Source organism: Manis javanica, chromosome 2 (genome assembly GCF_040802235.1).
Source record: "Manis javanica isolate MJ-LG chromosome 2, MJ_LKY, whole genome shotgun sequence".
NCBI lineage: Eukaryota > Metazoa > Chordata > Mammalia > Pholidota > Manidae > Manis > Manis javanica.
In genome coordinates this window covers 162817897-162834248 of record NC_133157.1, presented here as the reverse complement: position 1 = coordinate 162834248, position 16352 = coordinate 162817897, and the positions used below count along the sequence as shown (strand labels likewise).

The following is a 16352-nucleotide window of genomic DNA, read 5'->3' as shown; positions in this document are numbered from 1 at the left end:
AAATAGGGAGGACCTGCTGCTAAAGGTAGTTTTATGAATATGTTTTAAAAACTTTGGGGCAAATATTAATCATATAGTGAACAATAGCATTTCTTCAAATTATTGCATAAAATATATCTGATTATTTGTAGTTGGTTATTAATGATGAAAATTAAAGAATATACTCTGTGATCTAGTAAAAGAAGGTATTTCTTCTAAAATATATGGGTGGCCACTTAGAATCGAATGAAGATAAAGCCTACTGTAAATGAATTGAGCTGAGAGAGATTTACTTGCAGGATGAGAACAAAAGCATTGTTCATTTGACAGGACACTCCAAATATGGGAGCAGATTAACAACAAACACAACAGGAGAACACATCCGATTAACATTGTATTAATGCAAAAACTGAATAAACGTATTACTGAGAACCTACTGTGTACAAGATCCTGGTGTAGGGATTAAACAGAAGAATATGATCTGTCTCCTCCATTCAAGGAAACTGCAATCCATAGAGTACACATACAAGTTCACAGAAAGCCATAACAAAAGATACAATGTGAGAAGTATTGAAGGAGCAAATTTAAAGTGTTTCAGGAAGGAAAGCTCAACTTCAGTGTGATGGAACAGAATGGAAATGAAATCTGTAAATCTAAGAAAATAGACAAATTTGAGGCCAAAACCTGAGTTTAAAAGCACTTTCTGCCCCTAAACTTGTACCAATATAATAACTAATTTCTCAGTGGAAAATTGTAACATTTTTTTAATATCAAAATGTGTAAAGAAGACTAAGTTGCTAGCAGTGTTCATGATGTGAAGGTGTGAGGAGTTAAATGGTACATGTTGCTGGAATATTTTTTAAATTCCAGAAGTTGCTATGGGAATCTCTTTTAGCACCTTTGTCTTTCCTGGTGGAAGTCTTGAGAGCCCTTTGTGCTGATGCTCCCTGATTCTTGAAAGTTTTTGTAGGAGTTAGTTGTTTGGTTCACCACTTTTTCATACACACACACACACACACACACACACACACACACACACACACACACACGCATTTCACCTCTGACAGGACACATGCCAAAAAACTTTTGTTTACATGTTATTATGTTTCTATTTTAGTTGTTAATTTTTTCAAGAAGCACTCAATATTTAATGTAATCATAGAGAAAATGCTTTTGGTGAAGGAAATCTACTTGGCCTACTTTCATATTTCTAGGTTTTGATGTACATAAAAGCAAAACCCATCTAAAATTTTTTTTTCTTTTCCAAGAAGGTTTTAAAGTGGATGATTTATACTTTTTAATCTACTTTAAACTCTCCTGGAAAAATTGCTAGAGAACACTAATTAGATATTTGGGGAGTTATATATTAACTTTTTCCACACATCTAGAAATCAAGTGGCGTCATATTGTGAGAAAATTAACTTCTTTCCAAATGTTCGATTGTTCCTAAACAACAAAACAATCCTATGCATACCTTTAATTGAAACAGCAACACAGCAAACACAGATTTTTTTGTTAAACTTATCTTTTAATAGCCCATTTTTAACATGGATGTAATCTGCATTCAAGAACTGCCATGCTGAACACTGAAGGAGGACTATCTCATCCTAAATTGTACTATGATGTTGACAAGATATTATCTTTTTTAAAAGTCTAGTAGAAATGTGTGGCTTATACAACATAGTTAAGTAAGTTTTAGATAAAACATTAAATTCAATGGCAAAATTGTAGCATGAGAACACCAAAATTTCATGATCAACAATTTAATTTCACCCATCAGTATTAATAGCTACCAAAATCATCTACATGCTCATAGTTTTTGTTTTAAAGGACTCAGAATGTAACGATGCTAAAAAATCAAATCAATATGCAGAAAAATACACATATTGTGAAACCATTTGAATACAGACTTAAATACATCTATTGGTATGTGAACATGTGGCAAAAACAATTAAAAGACACAAGGAAAGGAAAAACACCAAATTTCAGATAGCAGTTACCTCTGGGAGAGAGGGGAGAAAAAGAAAGTGAAAAGGGAGGTGTCCACTGGAGGCTTCAGCCGTATGGGTCTAGGGTGGGTGGTGGGTGGATATTTTTATATACGTTTTGTAAGTCAAACACTTCATAAAAAAGAACCACTGGTGTGAATGTATCTTGCATATACACCCACACATTCTCACACATAGTCCTCCTAAAAGGAACATCTCAAATACCTGCAGGAGTAAACATGACTCTTGCGGATGCTGCGTCTGAAGAAGCCCTTGCACCCATCACAGCTTGAGGCTCCATAGTGCTTTCCTGTCGCCCTGTCCCCACATATGGCGCATAGGCAGTTGACACTGCTCTCTGTGGTGTTCATACTTGTCGTCTCCGGGGCAGAACTGTCTGCTAACGGAAAAGGAAGAGTAGGGTTTGAGTTCATATGACGTATTTCTGGTTTAAACTGCCTCAATTATTCATAGGCTTAACAGAACCCATCCCATGGCTTCTGGGTGCCCACCAGTGCTCTCCTTTTTGGTCTGCATTCCAATCTGCCCTCTCATATTTCTAATGATTAAACTTTGGGATGCCACAGGGCTCAGTCCCCAGCTACACGTTTTGCCAAGGGAAGCTCATCCAGTGCCATGACATTAAATATCATTGGAATGATGAAATATCCCCAAATTTTATCTCAAACCCTGATGTCTCCCATGGGTATCAGTCTGAAATGCCCAAATACCTATTTAACAACTTCCCTTTGATGTTTAATAGGAATTGCAAATTAATATAACAAAGCAGAACTTTTTTATTTTTCCCCTAGGCTTTGGTCTCCCTTCAGCTGACCCTATGCCAGTCAATGGTACCAGCACATAGGGCCAATGATCTGGTCGTGTTCATTGCATTCTCTCCTTCAATGCTGATATCCAATCCAACAGTAAGTCCATATTTAATATACATATCAGATCCACAACTTTTCACTCTTTCTTCATGGCCACCATTATCCAAATGAACATAATCTTTACCCTGGATTATTGCAATAGCCTCTTATCTATTTTCTGTATTTTCACCCTTGCCCCTCTACTGTTTATTACCCCAAAGTGCTCTTGGCATGAGAAAGTCATGTCACATTAGCCTTCTGTTCCCAACACTTAAAACCTACACATCCTACCATAGCCTGGAAAACCCTGCATGATAAAGCCCCCTCCTGCCTCACTGATACCATTACCTGGTACTACTTCTCAGCCTGTTTATAATTATTCTCCAGCAATGCTGCCCTTTTCTCTTGAAATGTGTCCCATCTTAAAGTTTATACCCTTGCTGTTCCTTCTGCCTCAAAGGAAAGTTCTTCCTCAGGAATTTCTTTGGGCTGGCATCTGGTTTCTTCTCAAACCTCACATTTCCTGTGAAATATTCTCAGGATACACATTTAAAACTTATCTCTCATCTGTCCTTTAAGTAAAACCTGGTTAATTTTTGTAATAGCTACTTCTTGGTCTAAAATTATATTATGTATCTGTTCTGCTCATTTTTTACCCATCTTTGCTCATATAGGAACTTAATGTTGTCAAGAAAATTTATCTGTCTTATTCATATCTCCAGCTCTTGGAACTGTATCTGGCATAAAGTGAGCATCTAATATATACTTTTGAAGAAAAAGGCTTAAAAGAATCTAGATAGATATTTTTATTTAAATATGTCTTAAATTAGTTAATACTGTTGACTACATCTTTAATGTATGCAAAAGATATTGAATATAAGGTAATATATATTAAAATTAACTTATCATAAAATTGTATAATAAAATAAACAAAATACTTCATTATTATCTTCAATATAACAAAAGGAAAAATTAAAGTTGTCGTAATTCAGTTACATTCTGTGACAACACAAATTCTGCTTACTAATACTTCTGAGTAGAAAAATATCACACATAATTTCACAAAGCTAAAAAGAAAGTCTTAATGAGAATATTCTTAAGGTTAACTATGATGTTATAGAATTTAAAGCTAGAAATTTTTGTTTTGGTAACATAAAATAGATGTTAGGAATAAAAGAGAAGTGTAAAATATTGATTGTATCCTGGGAGATTTTGTGGAAATGCAGAAAAATATTCAACTCCTGCTTCAAATTTAATGCCAAACTTACATATTATTAACATGATTAGAAAAACATGGTGGACAACACTGAAAAGTCAGTTGTTTTAGTGAATATTTATGGTAAAATAGACTATAGACTATTCTATAGTCTTTTTAAAAACTCATAATTCGACTGAGATACTCAATTAAATATCTATAATCAAATCTAAACATAAGAAATCAAAATAGTGACTTCCTAAGATTTGTACTACAGGTACACTTAACTCTTTGTGCTAAAATTTCAGAATTCATCTTCTAACAATTTTTTAAAAACCTTCCTATTAATAAGCTATTATTTATTGTAAATGTAACAGCAGTCAGAAATTGTACAGCATAAAAATCATAAAGAAATCCTGAGTACAGGATCCATTCTCAATCCTGAACTAAACACACACACACAGACACACACACACACATTCACACATTTTCCAAAACATACATACATAATTACTAGATTTTAAGAGTTCCAACAGTTATAACTGAACCTGAGCCAGATTCTTATTTGAAAAAAGATTTAAAATCAAAGCCAATTGTAAATTATATTACATAAAGATATGAATCCTAAAATATTCATGTCTTATTTAAAGTTAAAATGTTACAGTAGATAAACACCTAGAGCTTGTGAGGCTAAACATTAGCTTGTCAAGTGAGGTTATACTATAAGCCTTTATTTCCTTTCACATTTGTGTTCAATGCAAAAACTTGATGAAGATTTTAAATGTAGTGTCTCATCAGCAGCAATTGAGAACTGGAACTATGAAAGATAGTAAGACTTCAGTGTTCTATGGAAACTTTGCTCCATGTGTCACATTAAATATTGCATAGAAAATATATATTACAGCCCATCTGCCAATATTACCTATTATTGTGATTCATAGTAAATAAAAGAACTACTCAAACTACTCTTTTTACCTAGATGGCTCATGACAGAACTCTGAGGTTATTTTATTACATTTAATTAAGCTTTTTCAATCTCAAACATAAAAAGCAATAGCATTATTAATTAAATTTTGTGATGAAGTACAAAAGCTCAGATTCGTGGCCTTAAGAAGCAAGCCCTGAATTTTCCAGCAGTGAAACATGGAGTTGCCACCTGGAGAGCTCAGTTTTACTTTTCCCATTATACTTACTTTTCTTGATAGCTACAAACAGATGAGAACTCACCATTTGAATTATACAGGATCTGCATAGTGTCAAATTCCAATGTTGTATAAGTTGGGTCCAAAACTTCGCTGTAATTTGCCATCTCCATGTCCAGTATCGGTTCCGATACCCTCATCATTGATTTAGAAATGCACATACAAGTGGCACCCACAGGCCCAGAGTGTGTGATGGCTGTTGACTTTCAATCTGTGAGTGATAATCCAAAGCTAACTGTAACTGAGTGACTTATGTGCTACAGTGGGAGGAGCTGTAAAACTGTAAACTCCTTCAGCAGGCCATATTCTGCTTATGTCTTTTCTTTTATGGCATACGAAAGCAATTCCTTGTGATAATCTTGGAATGCTTCATGGAATTGCCTTATCTGAAGTGCTCAGTGGACTAATTTCCTAAATTGGTTCCCAGTAGGCAACAAATGATGTCATTAAAAGGATTAAAAATAGCAAAAAGACTCAGGTTTTTAAATTGCAATTATCCCATTGAAGGGGTTGGAAATCATATACTGTTGGGACTCTACTGCTTTAAATTTGGTCAAGACTGTAAGTTAACACTTAACACTTAACATAAGTAGTTAACAATTTCAAGTTTTCTTATCTGTAGAATAAAGCTAACTTTGTTTATGCTGGAGGTAAACAACTTTGTAATTTGAAATGGATTTGTGATACATTCCAGTAGCAGCCTAGGCAGAACCCTAACACAGAATTTGCCATACTCCCTTTAACTATCAATTTATGAGTCCCTTGTATATTTGTAAACTTCCCACGGGCAGAGCCAGTATAGTTGCCTAGTATATTGTACGCATTCAATAAATAGTTGTTACATGAATGAGGTTTCATTTCTATAAACTTCTGGTGCCTATTACATTTTAGGCACTATAATGAAATAAAATTATCCCTAACATGTGGATCTACACATTCCCATCATCAGTCTTCCAATATCTAACTTCCATACAGCACACTGTATCTTTTCTAAGTACACGTGACAAGGAACATTTAGAGTTTGGGGACATTTAGAAGATAGTATTCAATGATTATATTTTACTTCTGATAATATGTTTATTGATTTTATCTTCCAAGAAAGAACTCCACCTACATTTGCACTAGAAAGTCAGAATTTCATATTCCTCATGTAGTAAAGTTTATGGTGAAGTAATATTTTTCATTCAATTTCTGAATACCATAAGCCTTGTAAATACTGTATCTTAGAAATTATTACATTTTTAATCTGAGAAGTTTGGCCACTTAAACTCAAAGCCATGTGAAGAATTGTGAAGAAAATAGCGCAAAGTCATTTTAGCAGCCAGATTTACTAAATTAAACAATGATCATTGGAATAGTCCTCTTGCCTTCATAATCTGTAGCATTTTTCATTATAAGGATAATATTTGGGGGTGAAACAGCCTACACATTCATATCAGAAAGATCCAAGTAGCCACTAGTGGAATATCCTTCAAGTGGAATGTCCTGATCCAGTAGCAAGGCCACCCATGGGGCCAGAATGGAGTAGAACAATAAAGCCATGACAGCATTGTTTTGAGCTATCTGCACATCTTTTCTACTTCCAAAATTTTCTCTTGGTTTAAGAGAAAAATCTCTCTTAACATGTATGTTTCATTAGACTATGCAATATTTGACTAAATTATGAAATGAAATAATAAGAAATGATATTAACATGCTAGGTAACAAATACAAATGATCCTTGATATTTATATAAAGTTGGTAAGATGGTAAGGGAACACTGCTGCTCTATTCACAATGACCAATCAATGAATGTCCATCAATGAATGAATAGATGAAGAAAATCGGGAATGCAATGGAATACTATTCAGCCTTAAAAAAGGAATGAACTACTGATACATACTAAATATGGATGAACCTTAAAAAAATATTATTCTAAGTAAAATAAGCCAGTCACAAGAGACAAATACTAGATGATTCCACTAATATGAGAAATCTAAAGTAGGCAGACTCATTGGTTTAAGAGAGGAATGGTGGTTGCCAGAGGCCAGACAGGGAGAAGTGGGGAGTTACTAATAAAAGGGTCTAAAATTTCAGGTAAGCAAGAAAAATAAGTAGAGATCTGCTCATACAACATTGTAACAATCATGAGTAATGTATTGTACTTTTAAAATATTGCTGAAAGGGTAGATCACAGGTCAAATGTTCTTATCACAATAAAATTAAAAAATAAAATAAAATTAATAAAATATAAAATAAAATAAAATAAAAAGATTTACAAAGAAGAACTGAACTACATCATGGGAAAATAATCAGAGAATTGCAAAATAAAACAATTAATGCTTTTAATAAAAGGTGCCTATCACTCAAGGAAGTTAGCCTACCCTGCAAACTAATTAATATGCTCCTGAAAGGAAGTTGAGGACTTGAGTTAATCCAGGAGTTGGAAAAGTGGAGATTGGAATTTCTCTTGTATTGAGTTGAACAACATGAGATAACTTGTATTTATAAATATTTATGTTCTTCCTTATGACAAATCCTACTTCTAAAATTAATTAGGCTAAATCCAGAATATTTTAATTTGCTTAAAGAGTAGTAGGGAAGGACAATGAGGTGGATGAGAAAGGAAGAAAGAGAGAGAAAAAAAGAAGAAAATGCCACAGAGAAACAACTTTAGTCATGCTTACTTTTGGACTTTTAATTTTGTACCACAATCAAAGCAAGTAGCACGCTCAAGCATATTTTGTGTTTTCCATTCAATAGTGATTGTAGAATTTTCATAACTAGTAAATTCGATTTTTGGAAACATGTCCATGGCACAGTTGAACAAAATAAAATCATACAATTAATTACATAAACTTAATACATTAAACAGTTGTGGCATTTGTTTACATATTTTCATATTAAAATTCAGTTATTTTCCAGGAAAGAGACAATGGATACACCAGGGAGCTTTCATTATTGCTATCTCAAGTATTTTTTATGGGTAAATTCATAGCTACATTAAATTAATTGTTTAAGTAGTTACAAGGAAAACTGTATTAATTGTATGCCTAGAAGATAAACATTTATCCTTAAATTAAATGAGACTTATGTTACTAAACCCTAGATTCAACATAAAGTTATGAGTACTTTTCAGTTTCCATCTAAAGTTTAAGTTTTACATTCTAAGTTTAATTGTGGAAACACCAAATAGTCATACTAACTCCTAAAAGAGTAATTTATAATAGCTAGCATACATCTTCTAGAGTAGAAATATACAAATCTATATACAAAAATGTAAATAAATATAATAAACTATGATCTACTGAAAATCTCTCTTAACAGTGGTCACTTTGCAGTATCTGTTCTTTAAGCTGAGCAAAATATTACTGTTCTTTAGCATGACCTCATAGTTTGCAGGCTAAGATGCACCTAATCAGGTCAGATATCCCAGAGAAAAAGAATATTATTTGTATATAAAAGCCCCATTTTAATACTTGTGCTATACACTTGAAAAGTGTATGAGAGCAATGGTTCTCTAAACTGCCATGTGAAATATGGTATTTAAATTTCTTTAAAGCAACATAAGAAATGAAAACAACATAGCTTTTAAAGACAACAACTCAATTCACTATTGACTATTCAAGATAATAGCAGAAACATTTGTATCTTATCTGAAAGACTATTAAGCTTGTTAAATCATTCTATACTTTATATTTGATTTAATCATTCCTTCACAGCATGACTAAAATAGAAAACAGCCTAATAAAAATCACAGTTATAAAATAATTTTCATGAAAATAATCTTGATTTTTTATTAACCTGTTTTCTGTTTTACATCACATAAGAGCATTTTCATGGAAAAAAAATTAGGATGTTAATATCAATATTTAAACATTTTATTTAAAAGTTATAGTTAGTAAAATTTGTTTGTAAACTTACTCCTTTGAGATCACTTTTCATTACCAAAAGTACTATACCAATCCCAAAAGCACATTAATAGTTTTTCTTGTTTTCATATTCCACTTTTTCAAGTATAAAGATTACACAAATGTGATCACTTAAAGTTAAATGAAGAAGAATAACAATCCAAATTAAACCAGTGTATTTTTCAGTGTAAACAGGAAGTCATTAAGTGGAGAACTCTATCCAATAAAATGGCTTATTAATTCAAAGCAAAGTCACCTTTCATTTCTCAAAAAAAACCTTCAATAAAAAAAATTATTATTTTCTTTGCTCCCACTGTCTTAACCTAACCATTATTCCTCTTTTGAAATAGAAATCTTGTATCTTCTCTTTCTATTTTTGATGAGGGAAAACAGCATATTAAAGAATTAAAACAAATAAAAATAGGCATTCTAATCTTCAAAGCAAATTGCTATTACTGACAAGCAAAGAAAAAAATTTGAAATTGGCTGTAGTGATGGGATCCTACTTTCAAAGAGCTTCATAAATCCTTTCTCAAAACCCAGATTATATGTGATTTTTAGATAAACAAAACAATTTTTTCTTGTCTTATGCTTTTCCTTCTATTTCAACCCAGCTGATGATCATGCAGTGACCAAAAGAACCACATAACTCATTAGGTCATTTAAACCAATGTCATTCCCAACATTAAAAAAGTAACTACTTTATCATTATTTTTGAAACATACTCCTATCTTTGAATTGCCAACATTAAAAAAAATTTAAACTTAACTTCCATGGAATTTTTTTGTATAGTTTTATAATCTCCCTTAAAGAATTATAATTATTCCATAGCTCATTGCTCAATTCATATCCTTTTCCAGTTCATGACAATAGCCCAAGGAAACGATTAAATCCTTACTTTAGATCTATCTTTTATCTGAAAACATCTCACATCACTGCTAAAAAATGCCATTTTATAGTAAAAACTAAATAAATTGGACAGAGATATACAGCACCTTGTGAAATAGCTGAATTAGTTAAAAAATACATTGCTATTGTTTATATTTATGATTTACCTCAACTACTCATATTTTGCCTAATTTCTCATTAAAATATCAGATTATTATTTAAAACTAGTTATACAAATTAATGTAAAACTCAAAACTAAGGAAAAGTAGAAACTGCATCATAATTAAATTAGTTACTGTTAGGATAGACAGAAGAAAGATTGCACAGAAGAGACCTAAATGTAACCAAGAAAATACTCTTGATAAAAGCTTCGGGGTGATATGAGAAATCTGCATATATTAAACCCACTTTCAAGGTCAGTTGCCTTGTGATTCAAAAACAGACTCTCCTTTTCGGATGATAAGGAGCTGATTAGTACTAAATTATTAACTTAAATATAGATTATACTGGTAAGGAAAATAAAAAAAGTCTGGATATAAGGAACGTTAGGATTAGAAAGTCACTATTTCTGCATTTCCTTTTCACAGTGGATATTATCATTGTTGCCATTGCAAACTCAGCAAAGTTAGTCAGAATATTTAAGATTGCAGTGGCACTCTGATAGCAAAATTGCTGCATTATGCAAAATGAAGGTAAGGAAGTAATGGGTTTGGGCCAGGACCTATTTCAAATATGCTCTGACAAGGTATAGTGCTTAATAATATATAGCACCAGTTTTACTATGCTGAGCGCACAGTTAGACTTGAACATTTTGAACAAATGTATTATAATGACCATAAACTTTTAGCATCTGGGAGCCAGAAACATACATACATGTGTGTTATTATTTATTTAAAATCTGTGGTAATAGATTACATATCCAGTCATACAGTCAAGAACTGATCAACATTCTTGCTTAAAGCTTTTTTTATATACATAGGGAAAACAACATATTAATGAGATATTCAATTTAGATAAAACTAAATAATATATGCATTTCCATTGATTAAAGGTAGGTATATGGTTGACTTAAGTTGAGATGTTAAATATGTCACCTCCTTTAGATAAATTTGTTTTTGAAGAAATATTGGTTGATCTTTTAAAAATACCATAATGAAGTGTTTCTTTTGGAATAAAATATAGGACAAAATTAAAATGACTTTCTATAAATGACAAGTTCTATGAATGGAAAGACTTTATATTCTTTACTTCTGATGGTATCTCTAGGGTCTAGAATAGTGTGTTTACATGGTGAACACTACAAATACTTACTGAACATGTGAATAAAATAGATATGCAAATAAGTAACTTTGACAGAATATAGCATTGATATTGAACACATAGTATATTTTGTATGTCAACTACTTTCCCAGTTACTGAGTATTTCAATATAAACAAACAGAAAATTCCTACCCTAATTAAACTTGCAATCAAGTAACAACAACAATAATAATAATGATGATTTATATCTTTATAAAGAGATGGGTATTGAACCATTGTCTTTCCACTGGATCCACAAAGTTGGATTGAGAAATATAATTAGTGTTTTATACATTTAGACCTTGAAACAGCAAACTTACTGGTTTATAGGTAGACAGAAGGAGGGGTAAACCCTTCTACTCACTGATTCTTCAATGCCTATCTTAATTTACATTGTTGTTTATTCTTACATATTTCAGTGGGATGTTGCTGCAAACTGAATTAGCAAACACTGAACTGTTGCTCCTAGGGAGACTCAGGATTAGTTTCTGAGAGCCTCTACTCACATTATCACCAACCAATCATTTTATAACCTTATTTTATGTGGCTGTCTGTATAAAGACCCTTAATTTAATATATTTATTGTTGATTCATTGGCATTGAACCCATAGCCAAAAGCATTTAACTCACACCTGGAAGAAGTTTATCTAACACATGTACTTTCTCTGTTAAGGTTTGAGCAGTCTTCTTGCAACCAGGTATACTAGATGGCATCTCAGTACTTTACTTGGAGGTCATTTTAAACAGCAAAATTACTAACAAAAAGCACAAGAATGAGGAAAACATGGCACTAAATATGTGGTGAGAAGGATACTTGTACAGTATGAAAGCTGAAACAAGAAGGCACAGCTTTGTCGTCTGACCTCAACTGGGTCATGTTCACTAAACAACTCAACTCAGCAGATTCACAAATGAATGCAAAAGTGCCTTGAGTATTAATTTTGGGGTTAAAAGTAAATTCTAGCAAATTGGCAAATTCTCAAACACAGAATCTGCAAATAATGAGGACCCACTGTATAGATGTATGTACTAGATGTACATGCATTACTACTGAAGCTTTTGATACGCAATAAAAAGAAAGCTATTCATTGACAGTGTAACATTATGTTTGAAGCAAAAATAACTTTCCAAGAATTACAAAGTCCTTTGTAGTCTTTCAAATATATACATAGTTTTGGTTTCTGTTTTAATTTAAGGCACTGCCAACCTTTAAAAAAAGCTATGTGAATGTATTTTTGTGATACGTATTTGAGTTTTAAATGTAAAGGAAAAATATTGATATATATTAATAAGTCCATTCTCTATGAGGTTTGTGCATTTTTGTTGAATCAACCTCCAAATAGGAAACCAAACAGTAACTCTTCAGTTCTAGGCCCTTAAAATTAAAAATCTTCTTTCTAAAACTTTAATAAAGAAAAGAAGACAGTAATTTCACAGTAATATTTGGTTATGATAGTAAATGGAATATTTGTTCAGGCAAGTACTGTGACACATACATTAATTAGGGCAATTTAATTTTTCAGTGATAAATATGCATTATGATAGGAGATACCATGTTCTAACTGTTCTCCCTTCAGTTATGGTAAACAATAACAACAACAAAAAAAAAGGAAAAGAAGAAAAAGAACAAACAACTAAGGTTAGAAATATGGACCTCTATAAATGTTTAAGTACTCATGAATACACAGAACTTAAATCAATTCAATATGTATTTGTATCAAAATACTAGGGGCAAAAAAACATGTTTTGCTTAAGTGCTAAGGGCACATAAGAAAAATTTTTTATGGTACTACTACTATATTTTAAATGAAAATAAGTAAAAATTAATAGCAAGTAGGAAAAAAATGCTGAGTAAAACTTTCCGGTAGCTGACCTATTTCTCACAGAGCTGAAGCTTACAGTTTTGAGGAGGTCTTGAAGAGGAATGAACTCCTAGAAATACATTGACAGGGTTCCAGCCCAATTTTTGAGGGGCCCTAGAAGGTGTTCATACAAATGACATGCCCTGAAATGTAAATTTCATGAGCTTCATTTGAAATCTACCTCTGAGACAAATATAACTATTTTTATTTAAAATTATATTATCCTGGTTCCTACTTTACCTGTGTGGCAACTCCCTTTTTTCCCTCTTCCTTATCTACCTCATAAGAGTTCATTCTTCAGTTCTTTGCTGTTTTTTTTCCTTTTAGGAATCTTATGTATGTTTTAAATCACTATCACTATTTAAGATTATCATTCCAAACTTTTGTTACAGTGATTACTCCATTGAAAAATATAATTTTAAATCCCCAATTTTTGATTAAACCTTTTCCCCCTAGAATGCTTTTCTGCCACATACAATAAAACTTTTCCACAATAATAAAAGTGGGGACAAAAAAATCCAGTCTTATTACTGTGAGGTTAATAAAATGTCCCAGGTAAGCCTGTAGAACCAGTTGGCTTAGAGGTGAAGGGTTAGATGAGTAAATCCAAGTCCTTCCAGGTTCCAGAGGTAATTTGGACATGATAACATTTATCTATTAAGACTGAAATACTAATGAAGAAGATTCTGGATGTTTTGATTCATTAGAATCACACTAAGAATATTAAAATTCCCAAGAACAGTATTCCAAAACTCTTCCATTATTATGAAACAGGTCATTGCACTTTATCTGTATCTATAGATCTAGATGTATTTCTAAGTCAATATAGTTTTATATATAAAGGGCAAAACAAAAAGCCTTCCTTTCTGACTTTCCTAATTTTATTTTGGTATAGTTATTCTACATTATACATAGAATATCACATATATATGTATATAATCTTAGAGCAAATTCAGTCTATTTTAATCTTATCAACTCAATAACTTAGTCATATTTTATTCACCTGAAATAACACATTTCTTATTTATCCTTATCTATCCATTCCTACTGTCTTCCTAACTCAAGAGGAAATCACTGCCTATATGGGTTATTGCAGCAGCCTCTCAGTGTTTCCACTTTTTCCATCCATTTCATCATGCTAACTCTATTCTATATATACGCTACTGTTCCTAAAATTCTTATTTTATAACGTTATTATTTGGATAAAAAATTTAAAGATTTTGACAACATAAAAAAGCATAACATATGAACATAAATATACTAGGTAGGTTTTCAAAACTACTCATGTTATGACACTAAATGATGACACATTTCTCAAGGCAACCAGCTGATCTTGTAATTTCTTGAGTCTCTGCTCCTCACTGAGACAGATAAAGTTAGGCATATAATTATTGAATCTTTTGAGTTGTTGACCAAAGTTTCTTTTTACTGTCTCCCAAGTTCACAGCATTCCTTTCCAGAGTTTTAATCTTACCTAGTCACTTATATTCCTTATTGTGCCTAGTATAATACTATCCATATAATAAGCATAACATAAATTTTTATTCAATAAACATATTAATAGGAAGTCAATCCATGTGAAATGAGTGTCTACCATAGGTCTCTAAGAGGTGCTCGTGTCTCTGTGTTCAAATTTTAATCTGTGAATATAAGGGAGTGTATAGTTGCAAAACTTTATCAAGCTACATGCTTGATATGTGTACTTTTCTGTATCTATACTTCAATAGAGTCTAAGAAATTAGTCTGCTGTCTGATTGCATTTGTAAGAAAGTGTCACTTTTTCTAGTAGTTTAAGGTAGTCCATGTAAAATGTCTTCTATTATACACACATATCAGAATACTAAGAATATTCTTAGAGAAGTGACAAAAATGGGTATTTCTATAAAAATGTAGAAGGGTAAGTATACAGAATTATTTTTTCTGATCAGTTTTAATCAATGTAACTGATAATGAAATGTCTTGGTAATGCTTTTGCTAAATTTAAAATTCTCTTCAGTATTATGGAATTTGTTGGGGCTCTTAAAAAATTTAATTGAATTTCCTTACCCTAAAAAATGTTCAACAATTCACTAGCTCCATCTACATACTACAACTGAACATACTAGCTTCTTCGCATTCAACATACTCAAAGAAGGTTTACATAGATACCTCTTCACTTCATTTACTGTTCATCACAAGGATCCAAAATATTGGTACAGTTATTAGTTAATTATATATCCAGTAGTGGATCAATATTTCGTTTGTATAATTGAGGGAAGGAGAAGATGAAACAAATAATTAAAAAATTTTCAACAAGAAGCAGCCATTGCAGCAAGGGGGCTTAGGGAATAGAAAACCTATCTGACAATGACAGAGATATGATATTCAAACCCTGGATTCTAGAAGGCTGAATTAGCACTAGGAAAAGCATAAGTGAGAAGAAATTCACAAGTCTGTGGACTCAAGAAGGTTATGAGTCCTTTATATCATTTACAGAGAGCTGGGATTCAAAACAGATCTTTCTGTTTCCAAAACTTTGCTTCTTTTTTTATGCCATCTGTTTTGTGCTTTGCTTCACTTCACTTTGTCTACCTATTTAAAGACAAGTAACCAAACTCCAAGAAAAGTATTTTCATTATACAGACATAGCATGATTCTAGCTTTATATTACCTTATATAAAATATCACTTCACCAAAACTTGGGTGGCATACTAGGAAAAACATAAAACTACAGCAGTGGTTCTCAATGAAGAGTGATTTTGCCCTCCAGGGGATGTTTGAAAATGTCTGGGGACAATTTTGGTTGTGACAACTGGGAAAAAAGGGTGATACTGGTAGCTAGTGGGTACAGGCTATGTGCTGCAAACATCTTACAATGACAGACCAATTACTCAGAGCAAAGAATTATCTAGGTCAAATGTCAATAATGCTGAATTTGACCTGCCGTATAGTAAACCTAGGTCATGTTATGCAATTCAACATATTTTAAATGAGAATCAATAGTGATAATGTGCTTAAGCATTTTCTAAAATTACAAGAATCAACTGTGGTAATATGCTTGAGACTTTTGGAAATTATAAACTGTTCAATCATTATTTATTTACTTAAACATTTATTTATTTAAAAGGTATTATTGTAATATAAGTGCTCTTATAAATATATTCTGGTATACACTAAGCTATATAGATACAAACTCTTCTA

The 16352-nt window shown here is 32.0% G+C and overlaps 1 protein-coding gene across 4 annotated transcripts in view; it reads right to left on the bottom strand.

Annotated features, from left to right (window-relative positions):
• The window catches only part of HNF4G (hepatocyte nuclear factor 4 gamma), a 126695-nt gene that overhangs the window by 18589 nt on the left and 91754 nt on the right, over positions 1-16352 (bottom strand). For 2 of the 4 annotated variants that reach the window (XM_073229723.1, XM_073229722.1), the window contains one exon: positions 2193-2367. In XM_073229723.1, coding sequence (XP_073085824.1) covers positions 2193-2338 — 146 coding nt within the window. In that variant the 5' untranslated portion in view covers positions 2339-2367. Of the gene's footprint in view, positions 1-2192; positions 2368-5258; positions 5447-16352 lie in introns of those variants that run through there. The other 2 variants (XM_073229720.1, XM_073229721.1) reach the window with 2 other exon arrangements.